The following is a 15,830-nucleotide window of genomic DNA, read 5'->3' on the forward strand; positions in this document are numbered from 1 at the left end:
TGATGTCATTACCTTTCTACATGAGGGTTGGAAAAGGGGATTACGACCCAACACATTAAAGAGACAAGTGGAGGCCATAGCTGCAGCCCTCAGTAACGGGAATGGGCAGATTGGCAAGCTCATTAAGAGGTATTTAAGAGGAACCATGCAATTGGCTCCACCAATTCAGCACAGATTCCCGATTTGGAGTTTGTCAAGGGTATTATAAGCACTGACTAGAACCCCCTTTGAACCACCTTCTGCCGTTGACCTAAGGCACCTATCTTGGAAGACAGCTTTCTTAGTTGCTATCACTTCTGCTAGAAGGGTCTCAGAATTAGGGGCCTCTTTTCAGTCAGAAAAGAATTGTGCTTTTTTCAGGAGGAATCTGTGGTCCTTAGGACAGATCCCTCTTTTGTGCCGAAGGTAAATTCATCTTTCCATTTAAACCAAGAGTTGATATTACCGTCCTTTTGTCCACGCCCGGTATATACTAAGGAGAAATAATGGCACAAATTAGATGTTAGGAGGGCCCTCCGGTGGTACATACAGAGAAGAGAGACTTTCAGAATATCTGATGCTGTTTGTGTCTTATGGGAATCAGACCTTGGGAAAAAGAGTATCTAAGACCACGATAGCCTTTTGGGTTAAGAGGTGCATAAAAGAGGCTTATGAGGTGCAGGGACTCAGGGCACCACCAGGGGTGACGGCACACTCTACCAGAGCTGCTGCAACGTCTGCCGCTTTTCCCACAAGGGCCCCCATTGAGGAGATATGCTGGGCAGCGACCTGGTCTACTTTTTCCTACCTTTGTCAGACATAGAATTGATCAGCAGTCCTCCATTGAGGCAGCCTTTGGTAGGAGGGTCCTACAGCGGGTACGGGATGAGTAACCGAAAAAACAGTACCCACCCTGACTGATCTTTTCTACATAACCAGTGTGGATGCCTTCCCCCACTGAAGGAGAACGAAACACTGTACTTACCTGAAAGTTTCTTCTCTTCAGTGGGGCGAAGGCATCCAATTTGCCCACTGCTGTTTTTTGTGTGGGAAAGTTATGCTTTTTTCATGTTGGCAACCAAGCTTTTTCCTGGTGGTTTTTTGGGGGTAACGTTAAAGAAAATGATTTTGTTGTATATGACATGTCTTTCATGTTACAATCGAGTTTTCACTTGGGTGTTTGCTGTTAACATTAAAGAAGTTTGTTTTTCCAGTTTAATATTCATGAGAGTGGTGTGCAGCTAGTTGCAGTCTAGGCTATTTTATGTCTGGAGGGACACCCACGCTCTGTCCTACTGGGCATGCTCAAAAATTTGCATAGCCCTGCCTGGAGCGAGAGGAGGCGTAGCCTAACCGGTGTGAGAACCAGGCCTGTCTCAGACACCTGGAGGCAGCACCTACAATGTCACAGAGAGATGGCAAATTAGATAGCTTATAAGGATATGAATTTTAATCCTTGTATATTACTTTTATATTTGTATGTAAACTGCACTGGTAAACTGCTTGACTGATCTTTGATCGTAATAAATGTTGATGATAATGTAGATAGCTTGCATATGTCAGGCAAGTTCAGCATCTTCCCTTGATTGTGTAATTTATTGTTTGCTCTTGTGCATAATTTGCTGTGGCATCAAACTGTACCCTATAGGCAGGAAAAAAGCTCATTCTGCCATCCTATTTATTAAAAAAAATTACTAACCCTCCTTTCCCATCACCCAGTGATTCTCGAGGCAGCCCATGTACTTGCAAACTTACCTTCACAGACAAAAGAACCATAAACTTTTTAAAGAAATGAAAACTGAGATTTTTTTCGGAAGCAGAACCCTAGAGCCAAAACCATATCCCTACAATATGCATGTTCTTATGCACACTCTTAGCCTAAAAGACATTTGACCAGACTAGCTGTGGCCCAAGCATGTAAACTTTAGGTGCCTGACTGTGCAAAATCATTCCTGCATACAGAGATCAAAAGAGATGGGTCTCAGAACTGCGGGGGGGGGGGGGCGTTGGAAGAATTGCAGAGGAACAGACTGTGTTTGGCAAACAGCTTTTTCTGAAAGGGCTGGAAGTTTATTAACTATTTGGGATTCATGACAGGACCTCCATGTCAGAGGTAGTATACTTCTGGGTGCCAGGTGCTGAGAAGAGAGGTCAGGGAGGATGGATTCTGTTTGTGAACTTTCCAGAAGCATCCAGCTGTCCACTTTTGGAGACAAGAGGCTGGCTGCCTGGACCCGTTGTCTGATCCAGCCAGGCCTTTCTTCTGATCTTAAGAGTCAGACTTACTTGTTCCTGGTTGATATCAGCCAAGAAGAGGCTCTTCTTCCGGTATTCTTCTTCATTCAGTGGATCGTGCCAGTACTGAGCCTGAACCAGTCTGTGGTTTTAAAAAAAATGTTCACCATGCAAGCCAAAAAAACCCTCCAATCACTTTTGGTCCCATTCACACTCAGGTGACGTGTCTCCCCCGGATGAAACTCACCGTTCCTGAACAGCTTGGGTGTAAGCACCAAGATCCAGCATCTTCCGGATCCAGTCACAGAGGTGCGACCTTTCCCCAGGACAGCGTGGGAAGCCATAGACTCCTGTGGCAGCAAGAAATCCATTTACGAGCAGTCTCGACAGCCGCAACCCATAAAAGAAGAGCACCTGGCCTTGCAAACCACTCCCCAAATCACGTGTAAAGAGGCCCCCAACCTGCTCACAGAGACCTACATGGATTCTTTCTGCAGGATGGGTAGAGAAGCAGAGGCCCAAACCCCAGAATCAGTAGAATTCCTACTTCTTAAAACCTCTCTGCTTGATTAGGTAAAGGTAAAGGTTCCCTTGCTCGAAAGCCAGTCGAATCCGACTCTAGGGTTGCGGTGCTCATCTCCATTTCAAAGCCGAAGAGCCAGCGCTGTCCGAAGACGTTTCCGTGGTCCTGTGGCCGGCATGACTAAACACCAAGGCGCACGGAACGCTGTTACCTTCCCACCGAAGTGGTAGCTATTTATCTACTTGCAATGTCTTGCTTTCGAACTGCTAGGTTGGCAGGAGCTGGAACTAGAGACAGGATTACCCTGTCGCTTGATTACCCAAAGGCAATTCTTATTTGCCACAGGCAACAAGGCAAGTGATTATCTGCAAACCTGCACTGTACCAGTTAAAAGGACTACTTAGGCAGTTGGGGACAGCCCACTGTCCTTCCCTCCATACCACTCCCTCCCCCACTGAATATTTCCTTCAAGGCAACAAGGAAGGCAGAGTCTCCATCTTGTTGGTGTGCGACAAGCAAGTCTGCACCTGCTCATTCTTCTGAGCAACTAAAGACATCTTAAAGGATGTGCAACATGTTGGCTACGCTGTAAGGAAAGGACCACCCTCCTCCATGCCACTGAGGTTTAAATTTTTGGTAATCCTTGAAGGGAAAAGGAGTGTGCATGGCCAACTTAAAGCCTCCCCCCTCCAGCTAACAGGACAGTCACCTAAATCCACACAGCCTCGAAAACACATGACGACTCAGCCTGGGCTTACCTTGATGCTGACCCCCAACAGATATCAAATTGAGCATGGGGGGAGAAGGACACCTCTGCACCACCGCCCTCCTGGGAAATGGGGAAGGGGGGGAGATATTTAGACACCATTCTCCAAACCGAACTCTACAGGGCCTGAAAACTGAAAAATGTTGGGTGTACTGATGGTACTGAATTCAACTTCATTTTTTAAAAAATAGGGAGGGAGCCAAACTGAACTTCAAAACCGTTCTCTGGCCTGAGAAGGAGGTTAGCTCACCACTCTCTTCCAGGCTGCCTTCGCCCCAAACGCTTTCCATCCCTCCCATCCTGACACACTTACAGGAACTGCCCTCCCTGCGAGAAGCCCATGGCGTTGTAGCCACCTTGCAACTTCGGATCCTTTGCCAAGATGCTGCACACAAGCTTCACTTGGTCATTCACGTTCATGAGGAAACTGTTCTCCACATCCTGGTGGGAAAACATAGAGCTGAAGGACATGGGGTAAGTTGCTGACATGCCAAACTATTTTCATATTTTTGCATTCAACCTGGCTTCAGCCACAAGTGGGGTGGGGAGTGGGCCCCCTCGGGGACATTTCTGGCCCCTTCCCTGAATGTTTGTCTCTCTCTTTCTAAATAATTAAGTCTCTGTAACTTGTGGAGATGCAAGGAAGGAAATATGCAGGCAATACATCTCCTCCCTTGCTGTCTTCCGGTGTATAAAGGGCCCCACCTTTGCATCCTGCATGCACACCACCTTATAAAAGGACTTCTGCATGTTCACTGGCAAAAGAGATAATCTGTACCAGGTGAAGGAAGGGAAGGGAATTTCAGAAAGGGTAATAATTTAAGACTAACCACATGAAGGGATTGCACACTCCTGTGTCTGTGGAAAGAACTAACAACAGCCATTGACCCTACCTCAATTAAATTGTCGCCGATCTTCAGAGACAGAACATAAACACCGGGGATTTTCTTCTCCACGATTTTTTTAATGTAACCCATGCTCTCAGGATTGCAGCAACTATCTCCTAAGATGGTAAAAAAAGGGGGCGTGGGTGGGACAGAAAGGGGATTAAGAATCAGAAATCAGCACCTTGATTAAACTGTGGCTCTGCCATTCTATTTTTAGACCAGACAACAATACAAGTATCGTATTATGTAAACCAGGAAAGCCAATACAATATTTAACTAGCATCTTAGCGACCCCGACTCCCACTCTGCCGTGAAGCTCCCAGGGTGACATTGGGCTAGTTGCTCTCTCTCTCTCTCTCTCTCTCTCTCTCTCTCTCTCTCTCTCTCTCTCCATACCTTTTTAGGATAGTGAAAACGCAAGTTATAAAATCGTAAATAACACTGCTGCTCACATAGCTGCCCCTCTGTGTTTTTTTGCCTAACCACCTAACGACAGACATCAGACTGTATCTGCAATTAGTAATACGTGGAGACCCAAAAATCATACCTGCAAACCCACTCCCACTCGGTCAATTAGCCTGCTTTGGTCACTTGGGTTGTGCCGGCTAACTACAATGATAATAAATCAGTGTTTAACAACAAACTTCCATACCTTTTCAGGATAATGAAAGCGCAAGTTATAAAATCATAAATAACACTGCTGCTCACATAGCTGCCCCTCTGTGTTTTTTGCCTAACCACCTAACGACAGACATCAGACTGTATGGTAAAACATACTTTGGCCTACATAGTCTCTGAAGAAGAGAGTGCCTCCCCCCACCAAAAAGCACCCTCTCACTTAACAAACCTGGGAGTTTTCATGTGTTCCTATTTGTGTATTGACTATTGACAGGACTTGAGCTGAAATCACAGCTGGTGTGTGGGAGAGGGTTATTTTGTCCCTCCCTCCCTCCCTCCCTTCATAAGGGCATTCAGAAAGTTATGCATATGCCAGTGTAGCTTTTTACAGGCCCAGAAAGTCAGCTAACCTCAGCCTCATGGCAAACTGGTGACACACATTTAGGCTGTCTCGACACACAAGAAATAATAATTTTCAGTTTGCTGACAGGAATTCTTATCCACCATTCCCGCCCCCAAGTTAAACCTTCTCTGAAGACAGGGACCAGGAGGAGGGTGGTCCGAGAGGGGAGTTGGAAAAAGAACAACTGGGCAAACAGAGTGCTGAGAGAAAGGAAGGGTGGTAGCTATGGCACATAAACTTCCCTGGGAAAGATTTCTTAATAGCCAAGTGGCTCTGTCATCATCATCAAGTTGGGTGCTCTCTCTATCTAGCAGTGTCTGGTACCCAAAGTCAAGCACGCATTCTTCCCATTGAAGGCAGTCCCCACATATCTGCAGTTACAAGCTAGCGCGATGCTCAGCAAAGCAGTCTTCACACACACACACACACACACACACACACACACACACACTCCCATCCTCCCCCCTCCTAGTTGGAATGCAACCAAACAAGAAGAATACAGAACAAAAGACAGAGAGTTAAGAAACATGGCAAACAAGGCTTGAGTTTGACATTCTGCCCCCCCAAAGCCCCTCACTCCCCATGTTTCTGGGGATGGGTTTTATGAAATGCTTGAACTAATCTGGGGGCTTTGGAATGATAACTTTGGACCCATTCATTATGACTAGGGTCAAAGTCTTGCCACTTGAGATAGTAAAGGTGGCCCCTAGAGTCTAAAACTTCTTCCACCACCTGGTGGAGTTCCCCATCCACCATCAGGGAAGGAGGAGCAGGAGGTCAAGGTCTCTATTTCAATGGTCCCGGATCCTTCTTCAGTAGGCTGAAATAAAAAAATGGGATGAATATGATGTAAGTTCTTCAGCAAGTCCAATTCCACAGCCAACTTGTTAATAACTCTCACCACCTTAAAAGGTCCAACATATTTCCAACCTAGTTTTTTCCCTGATTGTAACCCCCTCAAGTTTTTGGTGGAAATGTACACAGAGTCTCTAGGGTTAATGTCCCACTCAGGTGCCCGGGCTTGGCTAAAGTCTGTTGGTTAAGAGTCCACTGTTGGGCCAATTCCGACCACCCAGCTTGCAAATCTCCAGGCCCAGTAGGCTCAGTCACAATTGTAGGGAGGGGGGGGCCCTCATATCCATGCACCACTTTGAAGGGGGTGGCCCCCATGGAACTATGAACAGAGCTGTTGTAATTATATTCTGCATAGGGGAGCAAGTCTAGCCAGTTGTCTTGTTGACAGTTGATGAAACATCTCAAGTATTGCTCCAACACTTGATTGCTCCACTCAGTTTGGCCATCTGTCTCTGGGTGGTAAGTGCTACTGAGCCCTTGGCTCAACCCCCAGAGATTCTAGCAATTCCTTCCAAAAAGCAGCTACGAATTGGGACCCCCAATCTGAAATTATTTTCCTGGGCACAGAGTGCAGTCTTACAATGTGCTGCATAAACAACTGCACCAGCTTTTTGGTGGAGGGTAATTGTTTACAGGTGATGAAATGGGCTTGTTTTGAAAAAGGATCGACCACCACCTAAATAACTGTCCTCCCCTTACTGGGTGGCAGATCCATTATGAAGTACATAGAAATGACCGCCCACAGCCTCTCAGGGGTTTCGAGAGGCTGCAACAATCCAGGGGGTTTCCCAGCCCGGTGTTTCCCCATTAAGCACACTTGGCAGGAGGCTACGTATTGAGAGATGTCAGCCCACATGCGTGGCCACCAGAACTGCCTCTGTAAAAGGTGTAAAGTTTTTAAATATCCGTAATGGCCAGCTAGTTTGTTGTCATGTTCCATTTTCAAAATTTCCCACCATAGGGAGTGCACCACAGTCTGTTTTGGTGGTACCAGCACCCGTTCCCCCCTTGCACAAGTGTGGCCCCCCTTTCCACTTTCTCCTTGTTGGCTTCAGTGAAGGCCACCTTGAATTTGTCCACCCACGGCTCAGAACTGAGGCCCCCCTCCTCTTTTGCCTGACTGCAAATGAGCACTGCCTCCCCGCAGTTGGGCAGGTATGAACATAGAATCAATGATTTCTTCCCCCTGACTGGCATGTTGAGGAAGGCGTGAGAGGGTGTCAGCCAGAAAATTAGATTTCCCCGGAAGGTGCTTGAGTGTAAACTGAACTCCACCCAGCGCAACTGTTTGGCATTGAGGCATCGGGGGGTGTAATGCCTCCAGATTCTTATGGTCAGTCCAGACCTTGAACGATACTCTGGCCCCCTCTAACCAATGTCTCCAAGTGGTGAGGGCTAGCTTAATGGCAGTGGCTTTCTTGTCCCAAAACGCCCAATTTCTCTCTGTTTCTGAGAATTTTTCGACACATAAGCAAGGGGGTGCAGTTTTCCATCCTACCCTCATTGCAAAATCTCCCCCCCCCACCCCCCCGCATCGCCACATCCAAGGCATCCACCTGTACCATAAAGGATTTATTTTCATCCAGATGGCTCAAAACTGGCTCTGAGGTGAACAGAGCCTTTAATCAGTCAAAAGCTTGTTAGCATTCTGGAGTCCACTGCAATTTACAACCGGGTTTCTTATGCTCTGGCCCTTTCCCTTTCATTTTCAACAAATCAGTGAGGGGTAGGGCGACCTGGGTGAAATTTGGGATGAAAGGGCTGTAGAAATTGGCAGACCCTAACAAAGCTTGCAGCTGTCTCCTCATCTGAGGGGGGTCTCACCCTAATACATCATTGATTTTGTGGGGGTCCATGCCCAGTCCTTTTCCAGAAATCCGGTATCCCAAGAAATACAATTCTTCCTTATGGAACTTGCATTTAGACAGTTTCACAAACAACCAATTTTGGTAGAGGGCTTTCAGCACATCTCTAGCCAGGCACACATGCGAGTCCTTATCAGGAGTATAAGTCAAGATATCATCGAGATAAACCAGGACCCCCTTGAACAAGTGCTTGTGCAACATCTCATTGATCAAGTTCATGAACACTCCCGGGGGCCTCAATAGCCCAAACGGCATGACCAAGTACTCAAACTGGTCGAGAGGGGTATTGAAAGCAGTCTTATGTTCGTCTCCCTCTCAGATGCATACTCAAAAGTAGGCATCTCTCAAATACAACTTAGTGAAACTGCGGCCATGATCAGCCTCTGCCAGTAAGTCTTTTATTAAGGGGAGGGGATATGCATTGGACATTGACATGGCATTCAGGCCCCAATAGTCTGTGCACTGTTTCAACCTTCCATTCTTTTTCTTGCGAAAGAGCACCGGGGTGGCAAAAGGTGAACCCCCAGCCAAATACCACCACCCCCCGAGCCAGATTCTTATCAATAAACTTCCACAGCTCCTCCTTCTCAGCCATGCTCATGGAATACAGTTTCCCCTTTGCCATTTTATGGCCAGACAAGATTTCAATAGCACAGTCAGTGTTCCGGTGAGGGGGCAGTTCATCTGCCTCTCCCTCTTCAAACACCTTGGCCAAGTCTCTATATTCAGGGGGGATTTGCTGTAGCTCTTCCTTGGCCAGGCACACCTTCTACTACACTGGTTGCGGCTCTCACCCCCACTCTTGATTCCATTTATGCTCTTTACAGCAGGGGCCCAGACACCGCAAGGCCCTCACACTCCAATGGATGAAGGGGTCATGTGCTCGGAGCCAGGGGCTTCCCAATACCATTGGGAACTTAGCTGAGGGGTTCACCACAAAAGACCTTAACTCCCAATAGGAGCCCACTCCCACAGGTAGGTGGACCGTGTGATGCACGCAGGGCTCCCCCGTCCATCTAGGAGAAAACTAGGGGCTCCTCCAGCTCTCGTAGCTTCACCCCTAATCCCGTCACCAAAGCCAGACTTATTAAGTCACGGGTACACCCTGAGTCAATGAGAGTGTGCACCCAAATGTAGGTGTGAAGGGAGGGATTGGCCACAGTTAGTCATGTAAAATGGGGGGAAGAGGATCTCACAGATTTTGGTGCAGGAGAATTTCGGACTTGCCATTTAGCGCCCTTCACAGCAGGTCCCAGCCTTTTCCCACCGGCTGTTGAAGTTCTTCTTTGCTAGACAAAACGCTCTCCAACTCCTCTCCCCCTCCCGACTGGAGGGCTTTGGGTGGCTTGGGGTGACCTCCAAGTGGCTTAATCCTCTTCTCCAGTCCCTTATGTTCATCTTTCTTGGCCCCGCTGGGGCTCCTCTCTTGTGGGGAGTTGGCAGTGAAATGCCCAGGGGCTTCACACTTCAGGCACAGACCTCGCCGCATCCTCTGCTCCCAGTCGCTCCTAGAACCCTGGAGCCGACCCCACTGCACCTTTGCTTCCCCTCCCGGCGCCTTTGCCATTAGTTTAGGATGGTACATCTTCAACAGGCTGCAGCGGTTTCCTGCCTCACAGGCCACCTGGATCCAGCCATTCAGGGTTAGGGGGTTGGCTTGGGTCAGGGCTTTGTCCAAAATGGAGTGGTTCAGGCCCGCCTGGTAGAACTCGATGAGTACTTCTTCTGGCCACCCCTGTAGCTTAGCCACATACGTCTTGAATTCATGTGAGAACTCTCAGATGGACCGGCTGCCCAGCCTCAGACGCTAGAAGCAGGTCCTGGCTTGTTCCAGCTCCAGTGGGTCCTCATATTATCTGCGGAGATCCCACATGAAAGTGTCCACATCCCTGAGTTCTGGGCCCCCCACATTGTACAGACCCACGAACCAGCCAGCCACTCAGTCTCATAGCCATGACCCCAGGTACCCAGTGTTCATCCGAGGCAAAAAGTGTGGCCCCACTCTCTCAGGAATATCCAGACCTGGAGCACGAAGAATGCCAACTTCCTCAGGGTCCCGTTGAACGTGGCTTCAAGTGCATCTCTTGTGGCCACAGGGCCAGGGCATGCTGGCGGTGGTTCTGGAGGGGCCTCACCTCCCACAGAGGGGCCCCCTGTGCACCTCCTCCTGCTGCTTGCAGCCCCAAGCCTTGAAGCTCCTGCTGCAGCATGTCTCAGATTGTATCCATCAGGCCCCCCAGGGCAGCCTGGGTGTCCCTGCACAGCTCTGCAATCTCTGCCTGCAGCTCCTGTCAGACCTCTTTGATCTCCATCTCCTTCAGGAAGCGGCCCTCCACTTCTGCTCCCACCACCATCAAGCGCTCGGGGTCATCGTGGAAGATTCTGGAGACCCGGCAGCAGTCCCCCTCTGATCGCCATCGCCAGGCACCCATGGGTCCCACAGAAGAAGTAGCCCAGTCCAGGGCTTCCCACTGACTCAGGTCGAACCATGTTTCACAGCCTTCCTCTTAGGCTCTTCTACATGTTTGGCAGAGGCACCCTTGGAGTCAGGTGATTTCAGAGGGGATGCAGGTTCCCCTTCCTCGCCTCCGTCACTCATCGTGGTTGCGGTGCGCTAAGGCAGGAAAAAGTCAGTTCTGGCACTATGTCAGAGTCTTGAGCAAACTTACTCCCAACAACACTCTCTTGGCAGTGATTTGTTTATTGAGAGATTAAGATGCTTCAAGCATAGACGATCTGTATCAGAACTGATTCCCTTGGCACCAGTTATGGTATTATACATAATTCAAACGACACCCCCCCCTTGTGACCAGTCCAATCACACTAATACATCCAGCCCGCCAAAATCTACTGTGCAATGTTAGCCCTCCCCCAGCACCTGCAAGCATATGGATTACATTATCTAGCACTGTCTGGTACCCAAGGTCAAGCACGGATTCTTCCCATTGAAGAGACGCCCCGCATATACGCAGTTACACACACAGTCACACACATACGCACATACAAGTTTATGACTCTCAATAAAGCAGACACATACATACTCTCACATGCCCACCCTCCCCCCTCCTAGTTGGAATGCAACCAAACAAGAAGCATACAGAACCAAAGACAGAGAGTTAAGAAACATGGCAAACGAGGCCTGAGTTTGACACCAAAGAGGCCAACGGGGAGAGAGTGAACATCTGACTTGGGAACTTGGCAAGTGGGCACAATCCTGTTACTGGCGCTTTGAGAGTGGTGGAGAAATGGCTCAGACAGGACAGCTCAGTGTCCCATGCTGGCATGTGCTTGTTCTAAAACTCTCCACTGACGAACGTGGATTATCACAATAGAAATCCAGACGAAACTGGCAACAGAACCTGGTAGACTTGTTCTGCAGCACACACATGCACTGCTTTAATTTGCAGTCAGAATGGAATAAATCTATAAAATACGGGCTGAAGGTCGAAGTCTGGAGCCGGTTTGCTCCTTCCTGCCTGCCTCCAGAAAAGCCAGTTCCCTACTAGTTAAAAACTTGTTGACAACAGATTAAGAACCTGCCAGTAAACCTGTCCTTCCTGTGCAGTCACAAAGCTGCAGCTGACAGCAGGGAGTTGATAATCTCTTGATAATATAAATCTCACAGCACAGGTACAAATGCACCACAGTCGTCATCCTAAGTATATATAATGCAGCTGTGAGCCCTAGTGTATGCAAATAAACATCCAGCACATACTAAACTGACAATGATGTAATCTAGAGAGGCCCTCCACCTGTTTCAGTGGTTCAGCAAGTGACTATGAACCTTCTTTGAATGAACCCTTTTTGTACAGAACTCCTTTCCCTATAAGGTTTGCCTTGTGCAATTTGTGCTATTTATTTACTTCATTTATACCCCACTTTTGTCCCCAGTGGGGGACCCAAAGGGGCTTACATTGTTCTCCCCTGCTCCATTTTGTTCTTATACAATCCTTTGTGATAGGTTAGGCTGATAGTGTGTGGCAGGATAGGGATCTGAACCTGGCTCCCAGATCTTAGTCTAAACCACCGCACCACACTGGTTCTTAGCTTTCTGGAAAGCAAGTGAACATTGCTGATTTCAATGCACTTTTATCATCGTGTTCCCTGTTACCAGCTAATGAATCCCTCAGTGTTTATGAGGCTAATTTGCTCTCCTCTTGTAGTGTGAGTGGAGGGGAAGAGTTTTAGTTTTGAAAATTGATTTTGCATGCTTTGAGGAGCCTTAGTGGCAGAACAGCAGGAGACAAACATTTTAAGTAACAAACAGTATTGTAACAAGCTTGGGGGCTCTGCTTGAGATTTGTAAATGGTTCTGTCCCAAATGCAAACATGAGGAGGGCATGTGTATTTGTAAATAAAGCAAAATACTAGAGACAACAGAAGACTCCAGCATTGCCTCCTTCCAAGGGAGCAAGTTCAGGTGAGTGTTAGCCTCTGGAACTTCCCACCACTCAGCAAAGTGGAAGAGGGGCAGGGCTCAGTGACAGAACATCCGCTTTGCATGGAGTGGATCAGAGTCGATCCCTGACATCCCCCATTTAAAAGGGCCCTCTTATGCTAGCCTAAACTCACCAGATCCCAGCAGCTAAGCAGGGTCAGCTCTGGCTGGTACTTGGATGGGAGACCTCCAAGGAAGTCCACGGTTGCCATGCAGAGGCAGGCAATGGCAAACCACCTCTGAACGTCTCTTGCCTTGAAATCAGTAGGTGATGCGAAAGACTCTACCAGACACCCTGGATAGCGACTGCCATTAACAGATGGACTGACTAAGTAGACGGCAGCTTTATGTGTTCAGTAATGCCCGCATTATACATATGCACAACATGCGCTGTGTGCAAGCCACCCTTTTTCAGCCCTTCGAAATAAGGAAATTATTATGGATGCATGTAAAGTGAGTGTCAAGCATTCCCATCATCACCTAATGTGTATTCCATCCTCCGCTTCCACTCACCCATCCCATGCCATATCACCAGCGGCACCGGTCCCGCCGCGCTCCCTAGACTCAGCCTGCAAGATCCGCCCAGCAGAAGCAGCCGAAGGAAAGCCGCCGGGAACCTGATCAATACCATCTTGGTTAAGTCATATGACACACACACCCGAGCCGGAGAAGAAAAAATATCATGTGACAAAGGGGCGGGGCGGGCTGAGCGTTATGGAAAGGAGAAGAAAGGCTGAGCCTTTGCCTCAAAGAACTCTGGACAATGTAGTTCTGACGACAAGTTTCTTCTCTAGACCCATGCACTTTCTCCTCAGCCGCGAACCTGCAACGGCCGTTCAAAAGGAGAGCTATCGAGAGTGAAAAAACAGCTGCAGGTCAAAAAATGGTGCATGCAACGCAAACTTGCCGATCTCAGAATGAATGGAGGGAAAGGGTGATTTTAGGTTTTCTGCTTGATTTTTTAATGATGCACGAAACTTTAGGTACAATCATACTAGTTTTGCTATGGACCCTGGGGCAGAGGCGACTTCTCCTGCGCGTGCACGACCCAAACCGAATAAGCAACATCGAATTCCGCTGGAGGAGCCACCTTCACAAAATCTGCCGAAGAACAACATACCTGCTATCCCCATGTAAAATAATATACGGTGGAACAACAACAACAAAAAAATCTGGAATGCACGCCATCTAATTTTCATTACTGTATGCACTTTATTGTTAATTGTTTACTTATGTGCTGAATTGAGTATGTCTTATGTGATTTTATAGAGTTTTAAGATTTTGATAGTATACTAATTAGGTACGTGGTACCGCTTGTTAGCCGCCCTGAGCCTGTTCGCAGGATGGGCGGGGTATAAATATGATAAATAAATAAATAAACTTTATATATGCTGCTGAATTTGCTAAAACCAACAGAGAACTAGAGGTCCTAGTGTGATTTCAATTAGAATACTGTATGCAGTTTTGGTCACTGTATCTCAAAAAGGACATTGAAGCGCTGGAAAAAACACAGAAGAGGCCAAACAAGATAATTAGGGGGGTTGAGCAACTTTCCTATTAGAAAAAGGTGAAGAGTCTGGGAGTTTTCAGTTCATAAAAGGGGGGGACATGATAGAGGTTTATAAAATTATGGATGGGGCAGAGTGATCTTTTTCCCCTTTCCCAAAATACTAGAACTCAATGGTATCCAATGAAGTTGATGGGCAGTAGCGTCAGAACAGACAAAAGGAAATACTTCTCTCAATAAGTGATTAAAACATGCAATTCACTGACAGAGTAGTGATGGCCACAGGCATAGACAGTTTTTAAAAGGGGATTTTGCAGATTCATTGAAGAGATATCTTATCACTGGATAGAGTCATGGTCACTAAAGGAAAACTTCACATTCAGAGGCAATCAGTCGCTGAATACCTCTGTGAGAAGGCAACATATTGTTGGCCCTCTACTTGGCCACTGTGCCAAGACAGGTTACTGATCTAATTGGTCCAATCTAGCAGGGCTGTTCTTATGTTCCCTTCCCTGTGAATCCAGATTTCCCTTTTAAACCCTGACCCCACTATTCAAGGGTAGGGAAGACACCTCACACACTCCCGCCCAATGAGTTAATAGGATTAACGCTGTTCCAACAAGAGTTCTGCTGTGAAACTGGAGGAGGATGTAGTGACTAATCTGGTGCTTTCTGATTCAGTAGACTTGCAGACTGCTAACTGTTGCCTTTAGTTCTGTGTAAATGTGCCTAGGCCCAACTCAGACTGCAAAGCCAATGTGCATTTCTTTGGGAGTCAGCCCCAATTAATTTAGTGGAATATTTTTGAATAAACACAATTAGGAGCCTGAAGCCCTTTGGTGAATTTCAGGGCTGCAATCCTGTAATGTATCCATATCAGACCGTGTGCGCGGCCATTTCGCCATGCGGTCAGGCGAAGTGACCGGGCTTCGTTCTCACTAACAATGGGACAAGCGAATCCTAGCCAGCACCTATCGGCAGGCTAGGCTCCTGGCCGAGAGCCTATGGAACTCTCGGCCACTGTAAATAGCCAATCAATTGTGTGTGGGTGTGTTTGGGGAGCGGGGTTTGTGCACATATAAACCAGCCTGCGAGCTGGGTACTCTCGTCTTGTTCTGAGCTGAAATAAAGTATGAGAGCTGAAATCACTAGTAAGTCTCAGTACTTTTCAAATCCTATGCTTACTTACAGAGGAGTAAACCCCACTGAACTCAACAGGACTTAACCCCAAGTAAAATAACATTGAGTTTGGACTGAAAATATTCGCTTTCTGCATCCAGGATTCAGAGGGAGAATGAAGGGAAATAGTTTCCCACTCAAGAGTCTGATGCTGTGCATCTTCGCTCTGAAGTAGTCTATGGGACTAGTTGTGCATAGAATTCCGGTCCTCCATCATTTATAATGAGAGGTCTGGGACAAAGGCAGGGATTCTCAGTCAAGCCCTTACTTTTATTTTGTACATTTTTATTCCACCCTTCCTCCAAAAAGCTCAGGGCACTGTAACATTGTTAGGTGGTCCTCCCTTTTATCCTCACAGCAGCAGCCCTTTGTGGGTTTTGTGTTGTTGTTGTTTTTGAAGCTCGAAAAGCCCTAGGCATGGGGAAGAGTATGGTGGGCTTAAGGGGAATGATGGCAGTAGAATTGTACAGATGTGGGTGGGTGGTTTGAAAGTGCTTCTCTTCTGCCCACGTCACTGCAAACCCCGCTTTGATGGTGATTTTTCAGAAAAAGTCATAGCAGCACATGTTTAGGAA

General features: G+C 47.5%; 1 protein-coding gene across 1 annotated transcript in view; it reads right to left on the reverse strand.

Annotated features, from left to right (window-relative positions):
• PPT1 (palmitoyl-protein thioesterase 1) overlaps positions 1–13,232 on the reverse strand; it is a 21,198-nt gene extending 7,966 nt beyond the window's left edge. The window contains exons 1-6 of the mRNA XM_015413692.1: positions 13,083–13,232; positions 4,397–4,506; positions 3,817–3,944; positions 3,496–3,566; positions 2,462–2,564; positions 2,266–2,356 (exon numbers count right to left, since the gene is read on the reverse strand). Coding sequence (XP_015269178.1) covers positions 2,266–2,356; positions 2,462–2,564; positions 3,496–3,566; positions 3,817–3,944; positions 4,397–4,506; positions 13,083–13,200 — 621 coding nt within the window. The 5' untranslated portion in view covers positions 13,201–13,232. The remainder of the gene's footprint in view (positions 1–2,265; positions 2,357–2,461; positions 2,565–3,495; positions 3,567–3,816; positions 3,945–4,396; positions 4,507–13,082) is intronic.
• Positions 13,233–15,830: the final 2,598 nt, after the last annotated feature.

Source organism: Gekko japonicus, unplaced genomic scaffold, assembly GCF_001447785.1.
Source record: "Gekko japonicus isolate JY-2015 unplaced genomic scaffold, Gekko_japonicus_V1.1 scaffold547, whole genome shotgun sequence".
In the NCBI taxonomy this organism is placed as follows: Eukaryota; Metazoa; Chordata; class Lepidosauria; order Squamata; family Gekkonidae; genus Gekko; species Gekko japonicus.